General features: G+C 39.3%; 1 protein-coding gene across 7 annotated transcripts in view; it reads right to left on the bottom strand.

Moving 5' to 3' along the window:
- The window catches only part of LOC126184895 (macro domain-containing protein RSc0334-like), a 116589-nt gene extending 99953 nt beyond the window's left edge, over positions 1-16636 (bottom strand). Inside the window, exons 1-4 of one of the 7 annotated variants that reach the window (XM_049927559.1) lie at positions 16359-16599; positions 15962-16085; positions 5833-5939; positions 5659-5751 (exon numbers count right to left, since the gene is read on the bottom strand). In XM_049927559.1, the coding sequence (XP_049783516.1) occupies positions 5659-5749 (91 nt within the window). In that variant the 5' untranslated portion in view covers positions 5750-5751; positions 5833-5939; positions 15962-16085; positions 16359-16599. Of the gene's footprint in view, positions 1-5658; positions 5752-5832; positions 5940-15961; positions 16086-16358 lie in introns of all 7 variants that reach the window. The other 6 variants (XM_049927586.1, XM_049927530.1, XM_049927577.1 and 3 more) reach the window with 6 other exon arrangements.
- Positions 16637-21182: the final 4546 nt, after the last annotated feature.

Here is a 21182-nt window from a genome sequence, read left to right as displayed (position 1 = left end):
TTATAGCTTTGTATCTATTAATTATGTTTTAAGATGTTAATACTCTTTGTTTTTGAGCTTGCTAGGAAAACTTGAAGAGCAATTCTGCCTTACAAAAAAGAAACAGTGTTTTGCATAAGGTGGAATATCTTTCCAATCTGTACCTATTTTTAGCCAGTATCTTGTATAGTTTTGACCACTGCAAGTTGAAAGTGTTTTTTTTTTTTTTTATGACACCTCCTGCACAGTTTCTTCATAGCATTCTTTATACTTCCTATCAGAATACGAGTACGTCATGATTTCCATTGAATATCTTTTGAAGTCTCAGATTCCCTCAACAACTGTAATGCTGTACTTAACTTCCCTATTCACAACAAAGCCTACACAAGAAGTCTTAGCTGCTCTTTACCTCTGAAATGAAATCAGCTATCTAATTCCAATTATATTTTTTCTGCTTCACCTACAATATCCTATTTTATCTTATTTAACTTTTCTCCACTCCACTGAACTTGTTTTAGACTGTAAAATTCCACAATTTATTGTCCCTAATTAAAAATCGTTGGAAGCAGTTCAGTTTCTAAGGCCCACATTACTGTCTACTTAGATGAATTTGTTTAGCAAGATGCTTCACAACATTCAACAGCTTGTTGTTCCCACCTGCGCACCGTCACATCCTTAAATACATCTAAACATGTTATGCAGATGATAGAGAAGTTGCTGCTCTCTGACCCACTCATCAACTATGGCCTGCAAAGTCAACTAGCATGCGAGATAGGTCATGCAATGAAGTATTGCATGTTTCAACTGATCCAAAACATACTCAATTGGGTTCATGTCAGCAGATGACTGTATGTCATCCATCCTGTTCCCTACTGCCTCCTGTAGGAAGGCATTCATTATGTGGCTGCAGTGTGATTACACGTTTTGTCTTGAAAGACAAACCCTTTGCCAAAATGCTGATTGTGAGGCCAGACATCATGTACGAGAATCTTGTCATAATACTTCACAGTATTCAAAATACTCTTGGTACCAATAAGAGATGTCTGAGTGCAAACAGCAGCCTAAAACACGAGCGACCCACCTGTCTGCTGAACTCAAATGACTGTAGGCATGAGTTTTGCACATCCGGCACACTGTCAGTGAAGAAAACCAAATGCCATTTATCAAAGTTCCATAACAGGCACTTCCTAGCACACTTCTTTCATGTGCCATGGTGCTAGGTAGTCTACACTGTTGTTCATAATGGATACCTTCAGACCATATTGATCATATGGAGATGGCTTTGTAGTGTCTGGGTAAACACAGCCTTCTTAATTTCACCCAAAAAGGTAGTGTGCAGTTCTGTTACATTATCCTTAGGATGTTAATGAGCTATGGATTTACCAGCTGGTGGTTTAGATCATGAGTGGTCACTTGAGGAAGATCTTATATGAGGCTATCAGCGCAATAGTAGCCTAACACACATTTTTGGAAAAAATGAGATATTCACACAGTACATCACTTTACGCCCTACCATTACGTCCTACAATCGTAGGACATGTATTTGGACACCATGGACAATGTGGCAGTGTCAGATGTTGTTTATGCGCTGTGCAGTGCCATATGAAATGGGGTGCAATAGTGACCTATGGTACATAGGCCACTATTGCACCATGTATGCATAGAGAGTAGGCTGGTGGGACAGTGTACCATATGTCATACAGCATGTGATGGCCGGCGGAGGACACAGCTGCAGTATAGACTCACAATATTGTGGTCGACACACCACTGAACGGTCATTAGTGTGTGTGTACAACAGAACGACATGTGCAGTAGCCCTGGTGAAGATGTCGAAGCTGCACTACGAGATAATGATGGTGTTATGTTCCCTTGTTGGACTCATATGATTTGATATGAACACTGGTGCAGATAAGGAATATTTCCATTTCAGACCTATTTGGATCGGACACTACTACCAATGCCTCAGACGTGGAATGTGCACCTGGCCAATTCAGCCAGCGTGCAAGTGGTACAGCAGATGAGTTACATGTCATGATAGCAGAGCTCAATCTACCTGGTACATCAAAGGATACCACACCCACTACGTCAACCATAGACGTATCAGAGAGGGATCGTAGTACTGGTATTGTAATTGCACAGCAACGAGGAAGAAAACTGGTCCAGAATGCACACTTGTGGGCATGGAACACTCAAAAAGAAAAGCGACCGAAGCGGGAAGAATACATTAATGTGAAGGGAAATGTGCTAAAGAAATGTCCCACCCTCTGAGCATGCGCATGTCAGGAATGAGGTCGACATTTTTCACCTGAACACCAGCAACATATATTTGACTCGTTCTATGCATTAGGTAGTTTCGACTTGCAGTCGGCACACATTTTTGTTATGATGAAGGTAGTCCCTACAGCACGCGTGTGTTCCTCTGGTACTAAAGAGTCGAGACAAATAACAAAACACCTATACCATTTCCAGAACGAAGAGTGGACGTGAAGGTGTGTAAATCATTCTTTAACACCATTTTACAGATACCAGATAGTAGGATTACAAGGTTTCTTTCACACAAAGTGCAGCACCAGACCCCACCCATCGATAAGTGAGTTGCATAACCTGCTAAAAACAAAACATCAATAGTAAAGACAGTTGAGGTAGAGAACTTCATAAACGGTTTCCAGCATATCGGAGCCATTATGCATGAATGAATGAAACAGTGGATCGGAAGTATTTGTCGCCAGACCTGAGCAAGGGGAAGTTATACCATTTATATAAAGTCGAGCATGATGATCCGGTCTTGTACTACATGTTTGGTTAGATATTTAATACAAGATTTAATCTTGTCCTTTCATCCCCCTGTAAGTGATTCCTGCCATAAATGTGATCTCTATGACATCAAACATGCTGCAGCCGACACCGCAGAAGGGAAGGGTAAATGGGAACATGAAAGAGAGTTACATCAATGAAAGGCCAAGAGTGCGCTGATGGGAATGCATCACGATGCAGCAGAAGAGGGTATCAGGACAACGATATGACCGTGACTGCCTTTGATTTGATGAGGACTTTACCGACACTGGTACTTACAACAGGTATCTGTTACTACAAGTGACAACTGTGGACATGCTGTCTGGTTATACACAACCTATGTACCAAGAGAGCACCATGTATGGAGTGAGGATGAAGCATACCGAGGACTGCAAGAAATTGGATTGTGTCTTATGCATTACACTAAACATAACGTTCAAACAAAGTGACTGATTATGTACGCGGATCAATGTGGTGGGCAATATCAGAATATAAAAATGGCCTTACTGTGTCAATTCATAGTGCTGCATGCCGACTTCACACCGGAAGTAAGCCATCACAAATTCCTGGTCAGTGGGCATTCATATCTACCATGTGACCAGGACTTCTGTATCATCACAAAGAACAGGAAATTTCACCCGAACATATACACACCCTCTGAGTGGATGAATGTCATTAACACTATATGTAAACAACAATCCTTCTCCGCTATACCCATGACAAGGAACGATTTCGTGTCCACAGTATGTTCAGAGAGAAACATATGTAACCGTAAAGTGTCGACACAAAATAACCAGGATGCAATGGTTCCATACTCAGTGGCTTCAGTATAAAGCATCCTCTCCACATATCATGTTTTGGAAGTACTCCAATGAGCCCGATGTCCCGTTTGCCGATGTCAGTTTTGCTAAAAGCGGGTTGAGATTAATTGAGACTCTGGGCATACTATATCCCAATGGATGCACTATTAGCACATTGAAAAAGACCGATTTAATGAACTTGCTGCAATTCATACCCTCATTGTACCATAGCTATTACCATAACTTGAAGACATCTGCACAGCTGTGTGGCAACACCATCCCTGTAAATGATGATACGGATGATGAAAATTAATGCCTCATGTGTATCTTGTCCAATGTTTGACTACGGCGTGTAAAACAATAACAGCCAATCCCACATATTTCATGTATTATGGCCAAGTGTGCCAAAACAATAGTGGCCTAACCCACACAATAAACGGTCTAAAAACACTATTACTGTGAACTCCATGTATAGCCGATTACCGGACACCATACCACGTTATGTATACCACAATCATTACTATATGCTGCAATCACTACCTCACACATCAATTCTGCAAACGACAACATCTTCCAATGGCCATTCCTACAAACCAGTGTGCAGAGGGTTAGGCCACTATAGTGCTGATAGCCTCATATGTTCTGACCTCACAATAGCTACTGAATGTTCCAATGATGTCGTTGTGGTGGGAACATAAAGCAACAGCGGTGCACACGGTCTAAGCTTGATTTATGCTCTGAAAACTGTTGGCAGGCTGAACAGCACAGAAGAGCGATATTTGTCCCATTCATGACTGGAGCCACAACATGCTCTGCTGACCTAACCTGAGAATGCAGGCTTACTTTTACTTCCATCACACAAAAATTGTCCACAGTGACTTCCTATGGCCAAAAGAGTATTGAGAACAAAGTTTTTAAAGTTTCCAACAACAAAAACAATTACTACAACAATAAAACTATCAAGCCATGAGGGTTATGTAAAACTTTTCTGAGCAAATTATTACATTATACCTGTGTGGCTCTAGTTGTACGATTCAAAATTAAAAGTACAAAGGTTCAAGGTTCAATTCTCAGCCAGTCACAGGCTTTTTCCCTATCTTTTATCACTTCTATTAGTGATACTGTTCACACCAAAAATGTCAAGTTTTACGATAGTTTGGAGCCCCGGTTAAGCAGAGACACCCTGTAATAGGCTCGACATGTTATTTCAAAGGATGGAAGAAAGAAAATGCATACCACATAACACCTCCGACAAACTGAAGACTTTTCTATTATTATGGTTTTATTCTTGTATGGTGTATCTGGATATTTCAGTTTCTGAAGAGTAAAGCCTCTTCCAGTCATCACACCACAAAGCTTTATATGATTTTTGTTTAGTGAATTTTAAATTGTAACTCATATAAATGACTGCATCCTATCATAAAATATGACCCATTATGTCATAGTTGTAGTACAAAGGTTAACATCTGCTGACAAGGGATTACAAAATATGTTAGGAAGTTTTAACATAAACTGCAATCAGATTTCTTGTTACATTTCATGAGCTACAACAGCAGTTGGAGCAAAGAAACCACAGCTACTTCCTTTGCATTGATTTCCAGCAGAAAGGTCATTTCTATTTGTAGGATGCCTCACTAAAGGACTGTGTCTGGCAATGAATCAAAATAAAGATGGAGAAGGATGAAAAACTCTACTTACCATGCACCACCTGAAACATGTGCAGTCACATAAAACTAGCATCCAGAACAAGAGGTTTCATCCTACGGCAAAAGAGTGGCAGGATAAGAAGAAACTGGTCTCAGATTAGATAGGACAGAATCCAGGATTTCTGTTTAAGGGGTTGCATGACAGTAAAGAACAGAAGGGGGTTTCTAATTCTGGATGCTGATGTTTATGCCACTTTCTGCTTATTACTGTCCACTGCACCCTCTTAATCAAGGCAAATTTCCTGTTCCATCCTTGCAGGTAGGCATAACTGGAGGGTGCAATTACTATTTAATATCATTCAAATACCAAGTTCAATGATCAGGCCTATTATAAATAAAAGAACTGTGAAATTTAATAAAGATCTTGCACAAATACTTACAATGATCTTTCAGTCGGTCTCTGTTCTTCTTAAAGTACTGATCCCACGTATCAACATGGTTGAGATTTACAATTTTTGCAGCACCTGCCATTCCTGAAAGTAGAATGCTTCATTTCTGTGATCTTACATGTATGTTTGACTTTCAAGTTTATGAACGATGAATAAAAATCTTACAAAAGTCCTCCAACATGTGCACATGCTCTCTTTTTAGTTTTCAGTATTCCATTGTTTGTATGGGTGAAAATATGACCTCTGTCTTTTTACTTAAGTCATGAGATATCCTGGAATGTGATTTAATAGACTTTATAGATAACAGTCTTTTAGATTCACATTACAGCTAGGTCTGCTGAAATAAGAGAGAATATTCTCTGACAAATTGTATGTGGATGTCTGCTTTCTTCATCTCAAAAAATAGTTTTCCATCAAAAACAAAACACATAGTTTAGACTCATTCATTAATTTTATGAAATGTGGATGCTTTATGGTTTTCTTTATAGACTGCCATGCTTACAAGAGCACCACGGCTACTCGTTATCATCTATTTTGTTCAAATTTACAGTATATGCAAGGCATGGCCAGAAATGAAAGTGACAGAAATGTGAGCTCTAGATGGCCAAGTTGTGTGTGTTTTTTTTTTTTTTTTTTTTTTTTTTTTTTTTTTTTTTTTTTTTTTTTACTGGATCAGGTGAGGGATCAGCCATTTACTTCAGTGCAGCAGCCAGGCAGCAGTTGGCATGGTGGAAAAGTACAGAATGGCAATGTGACAGTCCATGGTTTTGAGTCCCTCTGCAAACTCTTCTTTTTTAATTTCAAATCTTTACATTACTTACACTGCTAATTAACCAAAATAATGCTCAATATATTGTATTTATAAATATTTCCATAAAAGGCATGAAAAGGAAAGGCAAAGGAAAAGTCGGGACCGCAAATATATTACGAAGGGATTGTAAGGTGGACACAAGAATTTCTTAAATAAAATTAGAAACTGTTCTTATTTTACAGTTGATGATTTACATATGCTGAGGTCATATTAATCATAAAACAAGGGAAGCAGTACATACAATAAAGACGAAATCAGGGATGACAAATAGGTGTGGTCCCCTTGTCAGTCAACATAGTTTATGTGCTATGTATTTCTTGCATGCATCATCTTCACTCCAAGCACATACAGACAATCTTATATGATCAAGGTTTACATATATCAACTGCTATAAGACTATTTTGATTTACTGATTAAATTGTCCTTTTAATGATACCTCCATCAGAAGACTTTTTCCATAGTCTTCAAACTCTGCTATGTCACTTTTAGAAAAATGATGACACTTTGCACAGCTGCTTTGATCGAGAGACATAAATGTTGTTTTGGTCTTCATCCAAGTTGGTGACCTCCTGATGTGTCAGAATGTGTCCATCAACCAATTCATTCTCTTAATCAAGTTATGACACAATTTCTTTTCTCCTCAATTCTATTTAGTACCTCCTCATTGGTTACGTTATCTACCTGCCTAATCTTAAGCATTCTTCTGTAGCACCATATTTCCAAAGCCTCTACTCTCTTCTTGTCTGAAGTGTTTTTGTTCATGTTTAACTGCAATAAAAGGCTACACTCAGCACCAATACCTTCAGAAAAGACTTCCTATTACTTAAATCTACATTTGATATTAAGTAATTATTCCTCTTCAGATGAAAACACTTTTCCTACCACTGCCAGCCTACATTTTATACTCTCTACACTTTCGCCATCAGTTATTTGCTACACAAATAACAAAACTAATCTACTTCTCATTTTCAGATCAATTCCCTCAGCAGTGTCTTCTTTATTCTGACAACATTCCATTATACCAGTTTAGTTAATGTCCATCTTATATCTTCCTTTCCATACCCTGTCCATTCCATTTAATTGTTCCAAGCCTTTCGCTGTCTCTAACAGAATTACAATGGCATCGGTGAACCTCAAAGTTTTCATTTGTTCTCCCTGCACTTCAATTCCTTTTCCAAATTTTTCTTTGGTTTCCTTTACTGGTTGTTGAATAACATTGGGCACAGACTACAACCCTATCCCATTCCCTTCTCAATTATTGTTTCCCTTTCACATACTTTCACTCTTGTAACTGCAGTCTGGTTTCAATAAAATAGCCTTTCACTCCCGAAACTACACCCCTGCTACCTTCAGAATTTCACAGAGGATATTCCACTTGACAATGTCAAAAGCTTGCTACAAGTTTACGAAAGACTTTAACGTAGGTTTTCCTTTAATTAACCTATCTTCTATGGTAAGCCATAGGGTTAGTATTGCCTCAAGTGTTTTTGAACTTTTCGGGAACACAAACTAACCTTTCCCATGACTGGCTCGTGCCAGTCCTCTCATTCTTCTGTAAATAATTAATGTTGATATTTTGCAGTCATGACTTGTTAAACTGATAGTTCAGTAATATTTACACCCGTCAGCACCAGATTTCTTTGGAATTGGAATTATTACATTCTTCTTGAAGCCTGTCTCATACATCTTGCAAACCAAGTGGAATAGTTTTGTTATGGCTGTTCTCCCAATAACTTCAGTAGTTCTGAGGGAAAGTTGTCTGCTCCAGGAGCCTTGTTTTGATTTGGGTCTTTTAGTGCTCTGTGAAATTCTTCTCGCAATATCAAATCTCCTACCTCATGATTTAAGTCCTCTTCCCTTTCTATGAAACTGCCATTATTTCCCTTGTTCAGCCCCTCCTTCCACCTTTCCCTTCTTTGCTTAGCAGTGGTTTTCCATCTCGGCTCTTGATATTCATACATCTGCTTTTCTTTTCTTCAAATGTCTAATTCAGCTTTTCAATAGGTGGGATATTTACCTTTCCTCTAGTTATATATGCTTCTATATCCTTACATTTCCATGTGGCCATTTTGCACTTCCTGTCAGCCTCATTTTTTAGATGTTTCTATTCCCTCTCATCAGCTTCATTTACTGTTTTTATATACATATTTTCTCCTTTCATCAATTAAATTCTGTATCCCCTGTGATACCCAAGGATTTCCACTAGGTCTTCTCTTTTTACTTACTAGATCCTCTGCTGGCTTCACAATTTCATCTCTCAAAGCTACTCATTTGTCATTTTCTGGATTCCTTTCCTCTTTCAGTCAATAGTTGCCTACTGCTCCCTCTGCAACTCTCAACCACATCTAGTTCTTGCAACTTATCCAGGTCTCAGCTCCTTAATTTCCCACTTTTTTTCCAATTTTAATTTACAGTTCATAACCAATAAATTGAGGCCAGAATCCAAATCTGCCCCTGGAAATGTCATACAGTTTAAAATCTGCTTCCAAAATCTCTGTCTTATCATAATATAATCAATCAGAAACCACCTAGTGTCTCCAGGTCTCCTCCACTTAATCAACCTTCTTTCATAATTAAATTATGCTCTGTGTAAAATTCTAGATGGCACCTTCCTCATTCATGCCTTTCCCCCCAGTAACTAATTCAACTATTTTTCATTCTCTTCCTCTTCCTACTACTGAATTCCAGTTCTCCATCACAATTTTATTTGTCTATCCCTTAACTATTTGAACAATTACTTTTATCTCATCATACGTTCTTTCTATCTGTTCACCATCTGCTCTGTATTCAACTGACCAGAAGCCCTGTTCATCCTGCCACTGAACTTCGCTAGTCCCCACTATATCTAACTTCCCCCTATCAATTTCCCTTTTTAAATTTTCTAACCTATATGCTCAATAAAGGGATCTGACATTTGTGACTTCAATTCGTAAACTGCCAGTTTTGTTTTTACCAATGACAACATGTTCCTGAGTTGTCCCTGCCAAGCCTCATTTTACCCAAGAGGATATCATCATCATTTAATCACACAATAGAACTACATGCCACTCTGGAAAAATAATGGCTGTTGTTCTGAGTGCTTTCAGATGTTCGCAGGACCAGAATAGCTGTTACATGATGGTTGATGTTACAAAGCCATCACTGTTCATTGAGGTGGGAGGGGAAATTGGGGGGGGGGGGGGGGAGATAATAGCCCCTTTAAAACCTACAAAAATTAATATTTTGTGCAAACATCAATATTTTTTGCAAAAATTCATATTTTGTATTACTGTACTATTTGTAATGTTACTCCCTTTGGTTTATAAAACTCTGCCAGTGCCGGTTCCAAGCCTGGGGCCTCACCTTGCAAGTGGTGGGGAAGGAGGAGGGGGAGGAGTAACAACCTCGTTAAAAAACTTTTGTCCATCTGGCTCCAGATGGTAGTACCCTGTAAGGGCCCCTCACCAGGGTAACAGGTGAAAACAGACAACGGATGGAAAGCAGAAGAGGATTTTACAAGTCCCAACGGTGGAAAAGTGGAAAAACTGTCTTCGTATCTTACTTCCCGTAGCGTATGTACTTGCGAGGTGTGGCTACAAACGGCGTCTGTTCTCCATGTTAGGAGCAGCCTAAACATATGTTGGCAGCAGCTCTAAAATGCCTTTGGGAGTGGCGATCTCATTGTAATAATAGCCTATATTTGAAATGGTACTTCAAAACCAGCCTCAGAAAAGGTTAGGGCATTCCCTGCAGGCAATGCACAGTTCTTAGGGTGCTGGGGGAACTGTGAGAAGTGGGCGACTAGGCACCAACACAATGAAGGTGGGTATCATTAATGTGATGACCCTTACTGGGAAGGCGAAAGAGTTGATAAGACTTCATGGTAAAGGAAAACATAGAACTGATGAGACATAGTGAAGTTAGATGGAAGGGAGGAAAATGAGGAAAGACTACTCACACTACTGGAGTGGTGGACAAGAACCCAAAACTGGAGTAGGTATCATAGTAAAACCAAACCTAGAGGAATATGTGGAAGCAGTAGAATACACAAATGATAGGGCGACAAGGATTTGGCTCAGGACAAGGAATGTAGTGAAGGACTTCAACCAAGTGTATGCACCACAAACAGGAAATAAAGAAGAAAACAGAGGATTTTCTAGAGGCATTAGAGAGTATAATTACAGATGTAGAAGCAATAGTAATGGGGGACCTAAATGTGCAGGCAGGCAAAGAAAGGCTAGGGAAGGAGGAGATAATTGCCCCATATGGATATGGGAGGTAAAATGAGGAAGGAGAGATACTGGTTGATTTCTGTGAAAGAAACGGGCTGATTGTGGGCAGCACATGGTTATGTAAAAGTAGTAGTAGTATGGCATTGTGCCTTATGGCAGGTTTTGTCATGGGTTAAGCCTCTTCCACTTTTGTCTGTCCATAGCCAGTCTTTTCATTTCTGAATATTTGTCTCCTTTAATATTGTCCAGCATTTGATATCTTCTTTTTTCTCTTTCCCTTTTTCCCTCCACCATTCGTTCTATTCCTTCTTTCAATAAACAGTCCCTCCTGAAACAATGTCCAATCCAGTTCTGTTTTCTCTTTCTGATTACTTTCAGCATGTTTCTTTCATCTGCAACTCTTCTTAATACTTCTTCATTCCTTACTCAGTCTTCCCATTTCACTTTTTCCATTCTTCTCCATATCCACATCTCTAGTGCCTCCAATCTTCTTTCATCTTCCTTCCTCAATGTCCAGGTCTTCGCACCATATAGTGCAACACTCCAGGTGTAACATTTTCCAAGTCTTTTCCTCAGATCTTTGTTTAGTGGTCCACAAAGTAATTTCTCTTTCCTCTTGAATCCTTCTTTTGACATTGCAAAAATTACGAGATATGGATGGGGTGATAGATTACTATCTGGTAGAAAAGAAAAATCAGAGACAGTTGATGGATGTAACTGCACTCCCAGGAGAGGCTTTAGATGGAGACCATCGAGTGGTGGTGGCAAAGATGAGATTCGATAAATTGAACGACATAAAGAAAGAAAGGGAAAGGAAAATAAAAGTGAGGAAACTAAAGGATGGCACGGTACGAGAAAAGTTTAAGGAGTTACTCAAGCGTAAAATCCCTAACACTGAATATGGCAATGTGGAAGAGGAATGGGGTAAGTTCAAAGAAGTATTTGTAAGCTCTGCTGAGAAGACTTGTGGCAGAGTGTCTGGAAGGGTAATGGAGAAGGAGACACCATGGTGGAATGGGAGGGTGAAGGAGGCAGTGAAAGAAAAGAAGAAAGCCTGGCACGAATGGAACAGAGACCGAACACCTGAAAGTAAAAGGAAATAGCACGATAGTAAAAATAAGTGTGACAAAAGGGTAGCAGAAGAAAAGAGGAAAGCTGGGAGAAATTCACCCGAGAGTTGGAAAAAGATGTTACTAGCGGCAAGAGGATGATATATGGAATTACAAAGAGTACGAGGAAGGGAAAAAAACACACAAAGCTAGTGAAAGGGGAGATAAGAAAAAGATGGAAAGAGTACTTTGTTAAACTACTAAATGTGAAAAACAACAATGGAAAGGAAATAGAAGTATGGCAGGAGGGCAGGGCTCTGGAAGAAGAGGAGGATATAATGATGTTAGAAGTGGAACTAGCTCTGAGAAAAATGAAAACACGAAAGGCACCTGGGATGGATGAAATTGCTGTGAAGATGATAAAGGCAGTTGGACAAGTTGGGCTACAGTGGCTATATATACTACTAAGATGCATTTGGACCCATAAAAGTGTACCCGAAGAATGGGGAAAGGGAATAATAATCCCAGTTTTCAAGAAGGGTAACAGGAAAGTACGTGATAACTATCAAGGGATCACACTCGTGATAACTATCAAGGGATCACACTCGTACCCCAAGTAGCAAAATTAATAGAGAGGATACTGGAAAGAAGAGTGAGAGAAAAAGTGGAAGAGCAGTTAGAAGAGGAGCAGTATGGTTTTCATCATGGTAGATCAACTGTGGACCCAATCTTCAGTATCAGACAGTTGATGAAAGACATTGGGAGTAAGGGAAAGATCTGGTGATGACATTTCTTGACTTAGTGAAAGCATACGACAGTGTTCCCGGGGAAAAGGCATGGGCAACATTTAAGAGAAAGGGAGTTGGAAAGCAAACACTCGAATTCATCCAGGCACTGTATGAAAAAAAGCTCTAGCTGTGTGGAGACGCCATTTGGAAGAACTGATGGTTTAAGAATGTTACGGGACTAAGACAAGAAAGTGTGATTTCACCACTACTATTTATAATGGTGATGGATGAAATAGTCAAAGAGACAAAAGAAGCCCATAGAGGAAGGGGGATGAAGCTGTTACTATTTGCTGATGATACTGTGGCGTGGGGAGCAAGCAGTAAGGAGATACAAAAACAAATAGAGATCCTAAATGATAAGATCGTGAAATATGGAATGAAATTTAGTGTGGAGAAAGGCAAGACCATGGTGGTAAACAGAGTGGATAGAGAGCACAAGGGACAAATTCGTATTACGGGGACGGGATATTGAAATAGTGGACAACTTTAAATATTTGGAACGTGTATTAATGGGTAGTGCTCGTTTGGAGACAGAAATTAGCAAAAGAATACAACAGCGTATTACATTTTACCAGTGTGTGAGGGGCTTGGTGTGGGGAAGGGAAGTGCCAATGAGGTGCAAGCTGGTGCTATACAAGACTTACTTCACACCCATACTAATTTACGGCTCAGGGACTTTGACTATGACTAGAAGACAGGAGGGTAGGATACAATCCAGTGAAATAATGAAGTTTCTGAGAAGTGTACTATGGAAGACAAGGAGAGACAAATAAAGATATTAGGAAGGAAATTGGACTGGAGAAGTGGACACAGAAAATTGAAAAGAATAGATTAAAATGGTTTGGTCATATGAAGAGGATGGGAGAGGGAAGAATACCAAGAAGAATGACAGAGTTCAAGATTGAGGACAAGAGGCTAAGAGTAAGACAGACAACAAGATGGATTGCTATAATAAAGATGAGTTTAAGGAGGAGAAACCTGCTATGGAACCAAATTGTGGAAAAAGAATGGTGTAAAGACAGAGTAAAGTGGCGAAGTACTATCGATACCCCAAACCAACCCAACCAAATGTTGGATAGAGGGGAAACGAAGATGAAGATGACTCCATTTGGTCTCTAAATGTGATATTCCAGCGCTCTAACTGATTGGATTAGAAAAAGGCGATGACTCAAGCTTATCAAAAAAAATTTCTGAGATTTCCAGATGAAATTCTGAATCTGATAATTGTTGCTTGAGGCAGCAAATTTTGTTTCAATAATGCTGATGACAGCAAAGGGCAAGTTGTCATCACTTATCAGAGGTTATTCAAAGTTAAGTTTGTTTGAAAAATTACATTCAGTCATAAAACTGTTAAAAAATATTGTATAAAATTTCATATATGTTACAAGTATCATTTCCATTGACTAACTCAAGTACTAGTCCGACAAGGCACGCAGGAGAACTTCTGCAAAGTTTGGAAAAAAAAAAAGAAAGAGTCATGACTTGTTCACTACCAAATTTATTTGCTTCTCACATTGCAAATCGAATTAACTGATTTATTTTGTATATATACATAAGAATTATGATTCAGTTCTACAGTTTAAGATATCACTTAAACAAAACAAAAAAAAAAATTCAGTGCTTAATCCACTGAATTACCATAATGCACACTAAAGTATTCTTTTTGATAGGTAGCCCCAAACTGCTTCATTTTCATGAAAATGAGTTCTGCCAATATCCTAAAAGCAACATAAACTTTGGAAAAACAGCACCTACACATTTCTTTGAATGCACTCATTTGTTTACATTGACAATAATACTTTTATAGTGTGAAAAATAGCTTATTTCCTCCTAATTTCTAATGACCCCTTATCATAAAACAATGAAACTACGAGGAAACTTTACAAAATCCATATTTTTTTCCTCCCAGCTCCAAGCTGGGTGGTCGTCTTCTAGTTTTATAATAGGGCAAATCAATATTGTGCATGGGTTTGCACCCCCTCCCCCCAAACACACACACACACACACACACACACACACACACACACACACACCTGTTTGAGCAATTGGAAATATTAACCACAGTGTCACACAACATTCACTCGTCCAGTGATTAAATTTGGTTGCCAACAAATCATGCAGCACTGGCACTACAACATGGCCACAAAAAAATTGATGAACACACTGTAATCACTAAATAGGATTCTGTGCAGTACAAAATCCAAAAGTAGAGTGTTTATACCCATGAAATTATCTGGCAAAAGGACATTGAATTCTTTTCTATTTTTTTTCCATTGTATCATGTGCCTTAGTAGAACAATACAGACAACTTGTAAAAAAAAAAATACAGACATCCATTTCTAAGAAATATACATTAAAATTAGAGTGCCTATTGATTGTGAGCCATAAGTTTGAACATAAATCTTATTGTGAGCCGTGACCTCTGTCTGGTAATAGACATTTCTGGTGTTAGGTTTCTTGCACCTTCCTTAGCTGCACCACTTACCCCACCAACAGAGACTTGTGTCATTTAATGTGTTTCTGCAAAGTGTTTGGGAACATAGTTTAACCAGTATGAAGCATAAATGAAAACTTTTTTATAACACTGAAGCAACTTAGTTTACAGCTACCAGATAGTCATCAAAATATCACTGAGTGAATTGCAACACTAGGAAAGAATTATATGACTGGAGCATTAAGCTATTTCCTAATCCCCATACTACAGTTCAGTCTATGGAGCCCATTTCATCTGGTACAAGATCTAATGAAGAAAACTATTTCCAGTTTAGTAGGTTGAAGGGATTGTGTGTGAAGCCCCACCCATCCCCTCCGTCATCATAACATAGGTATTGTGACAGTTACCTGTAGGATAGCCCAAAGTCTCTATGTTATGTTATATGGCAATAATTTGTTTGTGAGCTGGCGAAGCCAACGAATGCAAGCGCCAAATTATGGTTGTGTTAAGCTGTTACACAGCATAATGTTTACGCTGACGCTAAATTTATGAGCACTTTTCAACATAAATACTACACCGCATGGCGAATTCAGAAAACGTATAACAGATAATGGGTAACTATTTTGATGCATGTAATATATATAAATTACGATAAATGTGGGGAAAAGGTCCACTAAGTAACTGTTACCCTATTTGGTATTGAGATACCAAAGCCGGCATTGATTAGTTTCTATTATGGCTTCTGAGACTTGCTGTCTACAGAAAGTTCATGATTCTATCCTTAATGACAAGTCTTAATATGTCTGAGGCAACCATATTTACAATTCCCAGCAAGGTTTCAGTGCAACAAGTAACATGACGTACCATAATGGTTTTGTTACTGTATCACATAACTGACGTTGATGCAACTTCCTAAGAAGCAAGTATCACAAAGATACACGCAATTATCTACAATATACACGACTGAATGGATATGATAATGAAAGAAAACAAAGCCTTACCCCGTCTGCCTGTAAAATTACGTTTCTCCACGATATTAGTAAAACTGCAAGTCAAATACCAAAACTTCCGAGCAGGTTGACTATTTCCACAGACAATCGTCGCTAAATTTCTAGTTACGGGAACCTGTCAAAAATGCTTAAAATTACTGTCAGTAAAAGCTTTCTCTAGTTGCTACCGGATGTATAAAACATCCAGACCTAATGCATGCATAAAATATCTTATTTCTGAAACCAGTAAGCAACGCAATAACGGATTGTTTTGTACCATGTTAACGGATGTATACAACATCCAGACCTCATGCATGCATAAAATACCTTACTACTGAAACCAACAAAAGAACATAAAAACGTATTGTTTATTGTCATAAATCAACTTAATTATAGAAATCTCGTGCACCTTTTCACCGCTACGGAAAGCAACAATAGCTTTTAATTACGACACTTTCAATTTTTTCAGATTTTCCAGAAAGGCTTCACACCGTATTTATTTAAAACAACCTGCACCCGTGCAATGCCTACCGTTAACATTATTTCTTACGCATCAACAACGTGCAACTCCAAGCACAATACGCTCGCTCGGAATTTGTTTCAGTAAACACATCGCTGGAGACATAGAATCTCTGTGGCTATCCCCTGCAGTGCAATTATGGCTCCACATTCAGTCCACAGGCTCGATCTCTCGAGCAACGAAAGTGTCGCCAGAATTAGCGATATACTGCAGTTGTATGTGTGAACTCCCAGTTTTTAGTGGCGCACCTTAAGAGACGCAACTTTTGTCACGCCACAAAAAGCGTAGCTCGGTTGTACTTCGTTGCGCCACTTCCCTTCCAGCACTCACTGCTACCTGGGGGCAGTCTGTCGCAGTTAACGCGCAGTAAAGGCTGCTCTACTCCGTTCGATTTCAGTGTGTTTTTATTTTATTTCTGGAAAAAGAGTGAAAACAGTAGTCGGCAGGTACACTCTCGCAGCTTTTAGAGCTACGAGAACAACAGCCTATATTCGATTTTCTGCAGCAGTGTGTGTGTGTGTGTGTGTGTGTGTGTGTGTGTGTGTGTGTGTGCAAACCAATAACATATCCCACGAAGGAATAAATAAATCAGGTAAACCCAAACAGCGAGTCGCATAAATTTCGTGAATGTGAGACCAAGCATTGTATAAATTGTGGAGCATATGGAGGAAATACCTCCAGAGTGAGATGTGGCAGCTATTAAACTGAAAATTAGTTATTCGAAATGCCTATATCAACGAATACAAGAAGGTTCTAAAATCCTGGAAGAGCGGCATGTGTACAGATGATAATTACATGCCAGCTATAGGTTAGTTTGCCATTGCAGACAGCATTTTCGTCTCTGAGTGCTATGTCTTTTATAAATGTGTTTGTTTCCTCTGATTTATGGCTATGTGAAATATATTTTCGGATCCAGTCTTTGGGTTTCGTCTTCCTTGTATTTAACTCTTGTCACAGCTCTAAGGCAATAACTTGCACTATAACATTCATACCCGCTGATATGATATAAATTGACACCTTATTGAAAGCTGTGCAACTACGTAGAATTTGTAACATCCTGTGTGAATGGTAGCTCACGATGCCACCACAACAAGCCACAAGCTGTGGATCACATTGGATGCGTGTGTGAACGGAAGCTACAACAGACATCCGGATCTGGTCACACGATGTCCCTTGCTCGCTACTTTACGGAATCTGTATTGGATTTCATCAAATTTTGTTTTTGCGTTATGACATGCTTGTTATGATAGTATGTCTTTTGAAGGCAATAGAGCACTGAAGAATTTCAGAAGCGTCACTTTTGGTGCGCTTTGTTGCAGTTAAATATTAATTAACGACAAAAAAGCCTTTAGCAGATACTAAGATAAGCGATAGGGCGTACGTATGCATGAATTTGTATGTGATCAGTGGTTTTGTGGTTGGAGTTGTGTGATTATGGAGTCGAAGGAAGTTGGTTTGCGCCATGGTACAAGCTATTTTTTTTTCATCTTCGCGTTTTTTACAGCTGCTGCTTCTTTCTTAGTCATGTAAATAGAAGCACGTTCTGCAATATTCAATACTATTTACATATAAGAGTGTGCTCCCTCAGGAAAGAGTTTCTTCTATTTTGTGACTTCAGTCTGAGTGAAAAACGAATGATGAAACTCTTGCAAGTGAAATGACCAGCAATGATGTTTGTATTCTCGATTGTCACACATATTTCGCCGTTTCTCCGAATATGCCGCGATATCCAAGGGCGTGGTCAGGCAAGGAACCTAAGAATGCAGCTTTGTTGCTGGGAGTGAAAGGAGCAGCGATGAAATTTATATTTTAGCTTGTGATGAACACTTTGTTGTCTTTTCCGAATATTTCGCAATTTCTGAAAGCCTGGTTAGGCAGGAAACTAAGAGCATACCTTGAATTGCTCTGAATGAAATTAGCGGAAATGTCATTTATATGGTTCAAATGGCTCTGCGCACAATGGGACTTAATTTCTGAGGTCATCAGTCCCCTAGAACTTAGAACTACTTAAACCTATCTAACCTAAGGACATCACAAAAATCCATGCCCGAGGCAGGATTCGAACCTGCGACCGTAGCGGTCGCGCGGTTCCAGACTGTAGCGCCTTTAACCGCTCGGCCACTCCGGCCGGCGCTGTAACTCACAATTATCGCCCACCTCCCTATATGCAGCAGAATTACAGAACCGCTAGGCCACCCCGGCCGGCGTCATCTATATTCTTGCTTGTCACAGATATTTAGCTATGGTCGAATCGCTAACAATGGTTTCGTAAATTCGGCGGCCAGGACAAAGATCGCACCATACAGTGAGCGACGTGACGCGAACACCAGCCAAATGCTAAATGCCGATTGTAGCTCCTGAATTTTAGCCACATGTAAGATCCGGAGCACTAAGTGGTATGGTGTATGCTGTTCAAGATAGGAGATGAAAAAAAAAAAAACCTCGGTGTTTGGTGACTTGATATCTGACGCTTTGTGGCACAGAGCACCAACATATAAGTAGTGCAGAGTACATGTTAGCCTTCTTTCCACCGAAGCAAACTCAAGTAAACGGAAAACAGCGAACGAGAATTCTCTCTGGTGTAAATGCTAGGCATATGGTTTCCGGTTGCATGTGGGTGGCATTCACAGGTGTTCACTTGTAATCTGTTGGTTGTCGGTTTTAGAGCGAATCATGATAGGAGGCCTCTCCGCTTTGATGCTAACTACAGTGTGATAAACAGAGTGCACTCGCTTTGTCACAGAATTCGTTTTTCATGCACAAACTATTTGTTGTTTATTGGAAGTGATTTTTGTGCTGATGGAGTAACTGGATGATAGCACACTTCTGTTGACAGAGGAGTAAAGATCCCATATGTGCTTCTGGGTTCTTAGATATCGACAGGGTAAAACATTAAAAATGGTGCTTGGCAAGAAACTGTTGAACTTCTTTTTTTTTTAGAGGCAACAAAGACCAGCCACGTTTTGTTGCTTGCAGCAAACTATCTGGAACCAGACTTCCATCCCCAATTTCTTCGTCAGTTGTTCTTGGAAGTGCCTTAAGTTAGGAAATATTACTGTCTTTAAGAAGCTGATTCACACACATGAGGAGAGGATGGAAGATGCATGAGCTTTAGAAGTGGTGGAAGATGGAGGATTAAGCAATGTCACAGAGAGAAAGTAGTGGAAGACAGTGGGCCATGACGAAAAAAAAAAAGGGTAATAAAGTAGACAGAGACTCAGAGGCTGGCCTGTGTTTAGGACTCCTTACACCTCTGGCTAAAAAAATTTCTGCTGCTCCTCTCCCTCCCAGATTTGAAATACCGACACCTATTAAAGGTTGTGTAGCATGTGAGGACATTTTTGTCTTGTGTAATACTTAACTATGAGTTTTAAACCTGAAAACATCCTTTTATTAAAATTACAAATAGAAAATTTAATAAAATGTCATATAATAAATATAACTGCAAACACCATCACTGTGCTTTTATTAAGGTTAAATAGAAACAATACAAACATATTACATTTAGGGAGGTATCAGAGGCAAAGCACTGATTATTTAAATAATCTTGTTTTCTTTTGGTGTTATTTTCAAACAAATGGCTCTGAGCACTATGGGACTGAACATCTGAGGTCATCAGGCCCCTAGAACTTAGAACTACTTAAACCTAAGGACATCACACACGTCCATGCCCGAGGCAGGATTCGAACCTGCGACCGTAGCTGTAGCGCGGTTCCAGACTGACGCGCCTAGAACCGCTCAGCCACAAGGCCAGCTATTTTCAAACAAGTTCCTGTTTTCTTCATAGTCCAGTTTCACTGTCAAGTCTGATTCAGTGGCAAGGACACAAAGATAAGTAAGATGACCCTTTTTTGTGACATCCTTAAATAGTTGTTTATGCATCTTATGGCAGAAAATGACCTTTTATTGAGGAGCTGGAAGTGAGAATACTAAAGTCAGGGTTGGAAAAAGGCATGTGTGAAACATGTAGCTGCACAGGGTGGCACAACTGCAGGGCAGCTAGTCTGTTGCAGGTTTGCAGCTCCTTTTGGACAAGGCAAGGGAGAGAAGGGAGGGGAATTTTGTGATTACTCATTACTTTTCTGTTTTGTTTTGAGAGTAGCCATTGTTATATTTATGTGGTCGCAGAGTATGACAGTTATTTTGGTCAATTGTTATTTTTATTTCTAGAAGACGTATTGTAGCCATTTTGCACTGTTTATGACTGAAAAATATAGAATTCGTTTTGGCAGTTGGACGAGGGAGTCAAGACTGATCAGACACACTTTCATCACTTTTCCTAACTGTAGAAAAATAGGTGCATCACAATTGTTGTAACTTGTGATTACATAATTTACATTAATGTAAATGTAAGCGTTTTTCATGCACAGTAGAATTAGTACATAAGTTATACTTTTTCCCCTCCAAGGTCGCAGAATGGAAAATTTGTTTCCTTATGATCTATTACTTGAAAAATTGTCAGGGCCACAAATAAAGATGCATTGTCCCAATAGCTAGCATAAAAACAATCGGGAATAAAAGTAACTGTGATGAAGAGTAGTTTGTTATCCTTTATTGAATAAATATGAAAATTTATGAAATTAAGCCTTATTGATGCACGAAGCCAGACCATCTCAGTGGGCTGCACTTTTCTGTAATTCTTACTTCACTGTTGTATCTTAGGAATGGGTAGGCAAAGACTATGCTGCACAGGCAGACAAAAATGCAACTAGA

This window comes from Schistocerca cancellata, chromosome 1 (assembly GCF_023864275.1).
Source record: "Schistocerca cancellata isolate TAMUIC-IGC-003103 chromosome 1, iqSchCanc2.1, whole genome shotgun sequence".
Lineage (NCBI taxonomy): Eukaryota > Metazoa > Arthropoda > Insecta > Orthoptera > Acrididae > Schistocerca > Schistocerca cancellata.
The sequence above is the reverse complement of the archived record's forward strand: the minus strand, read 5'-3'. Positions and strand labels throughout refer to the sequence as shown.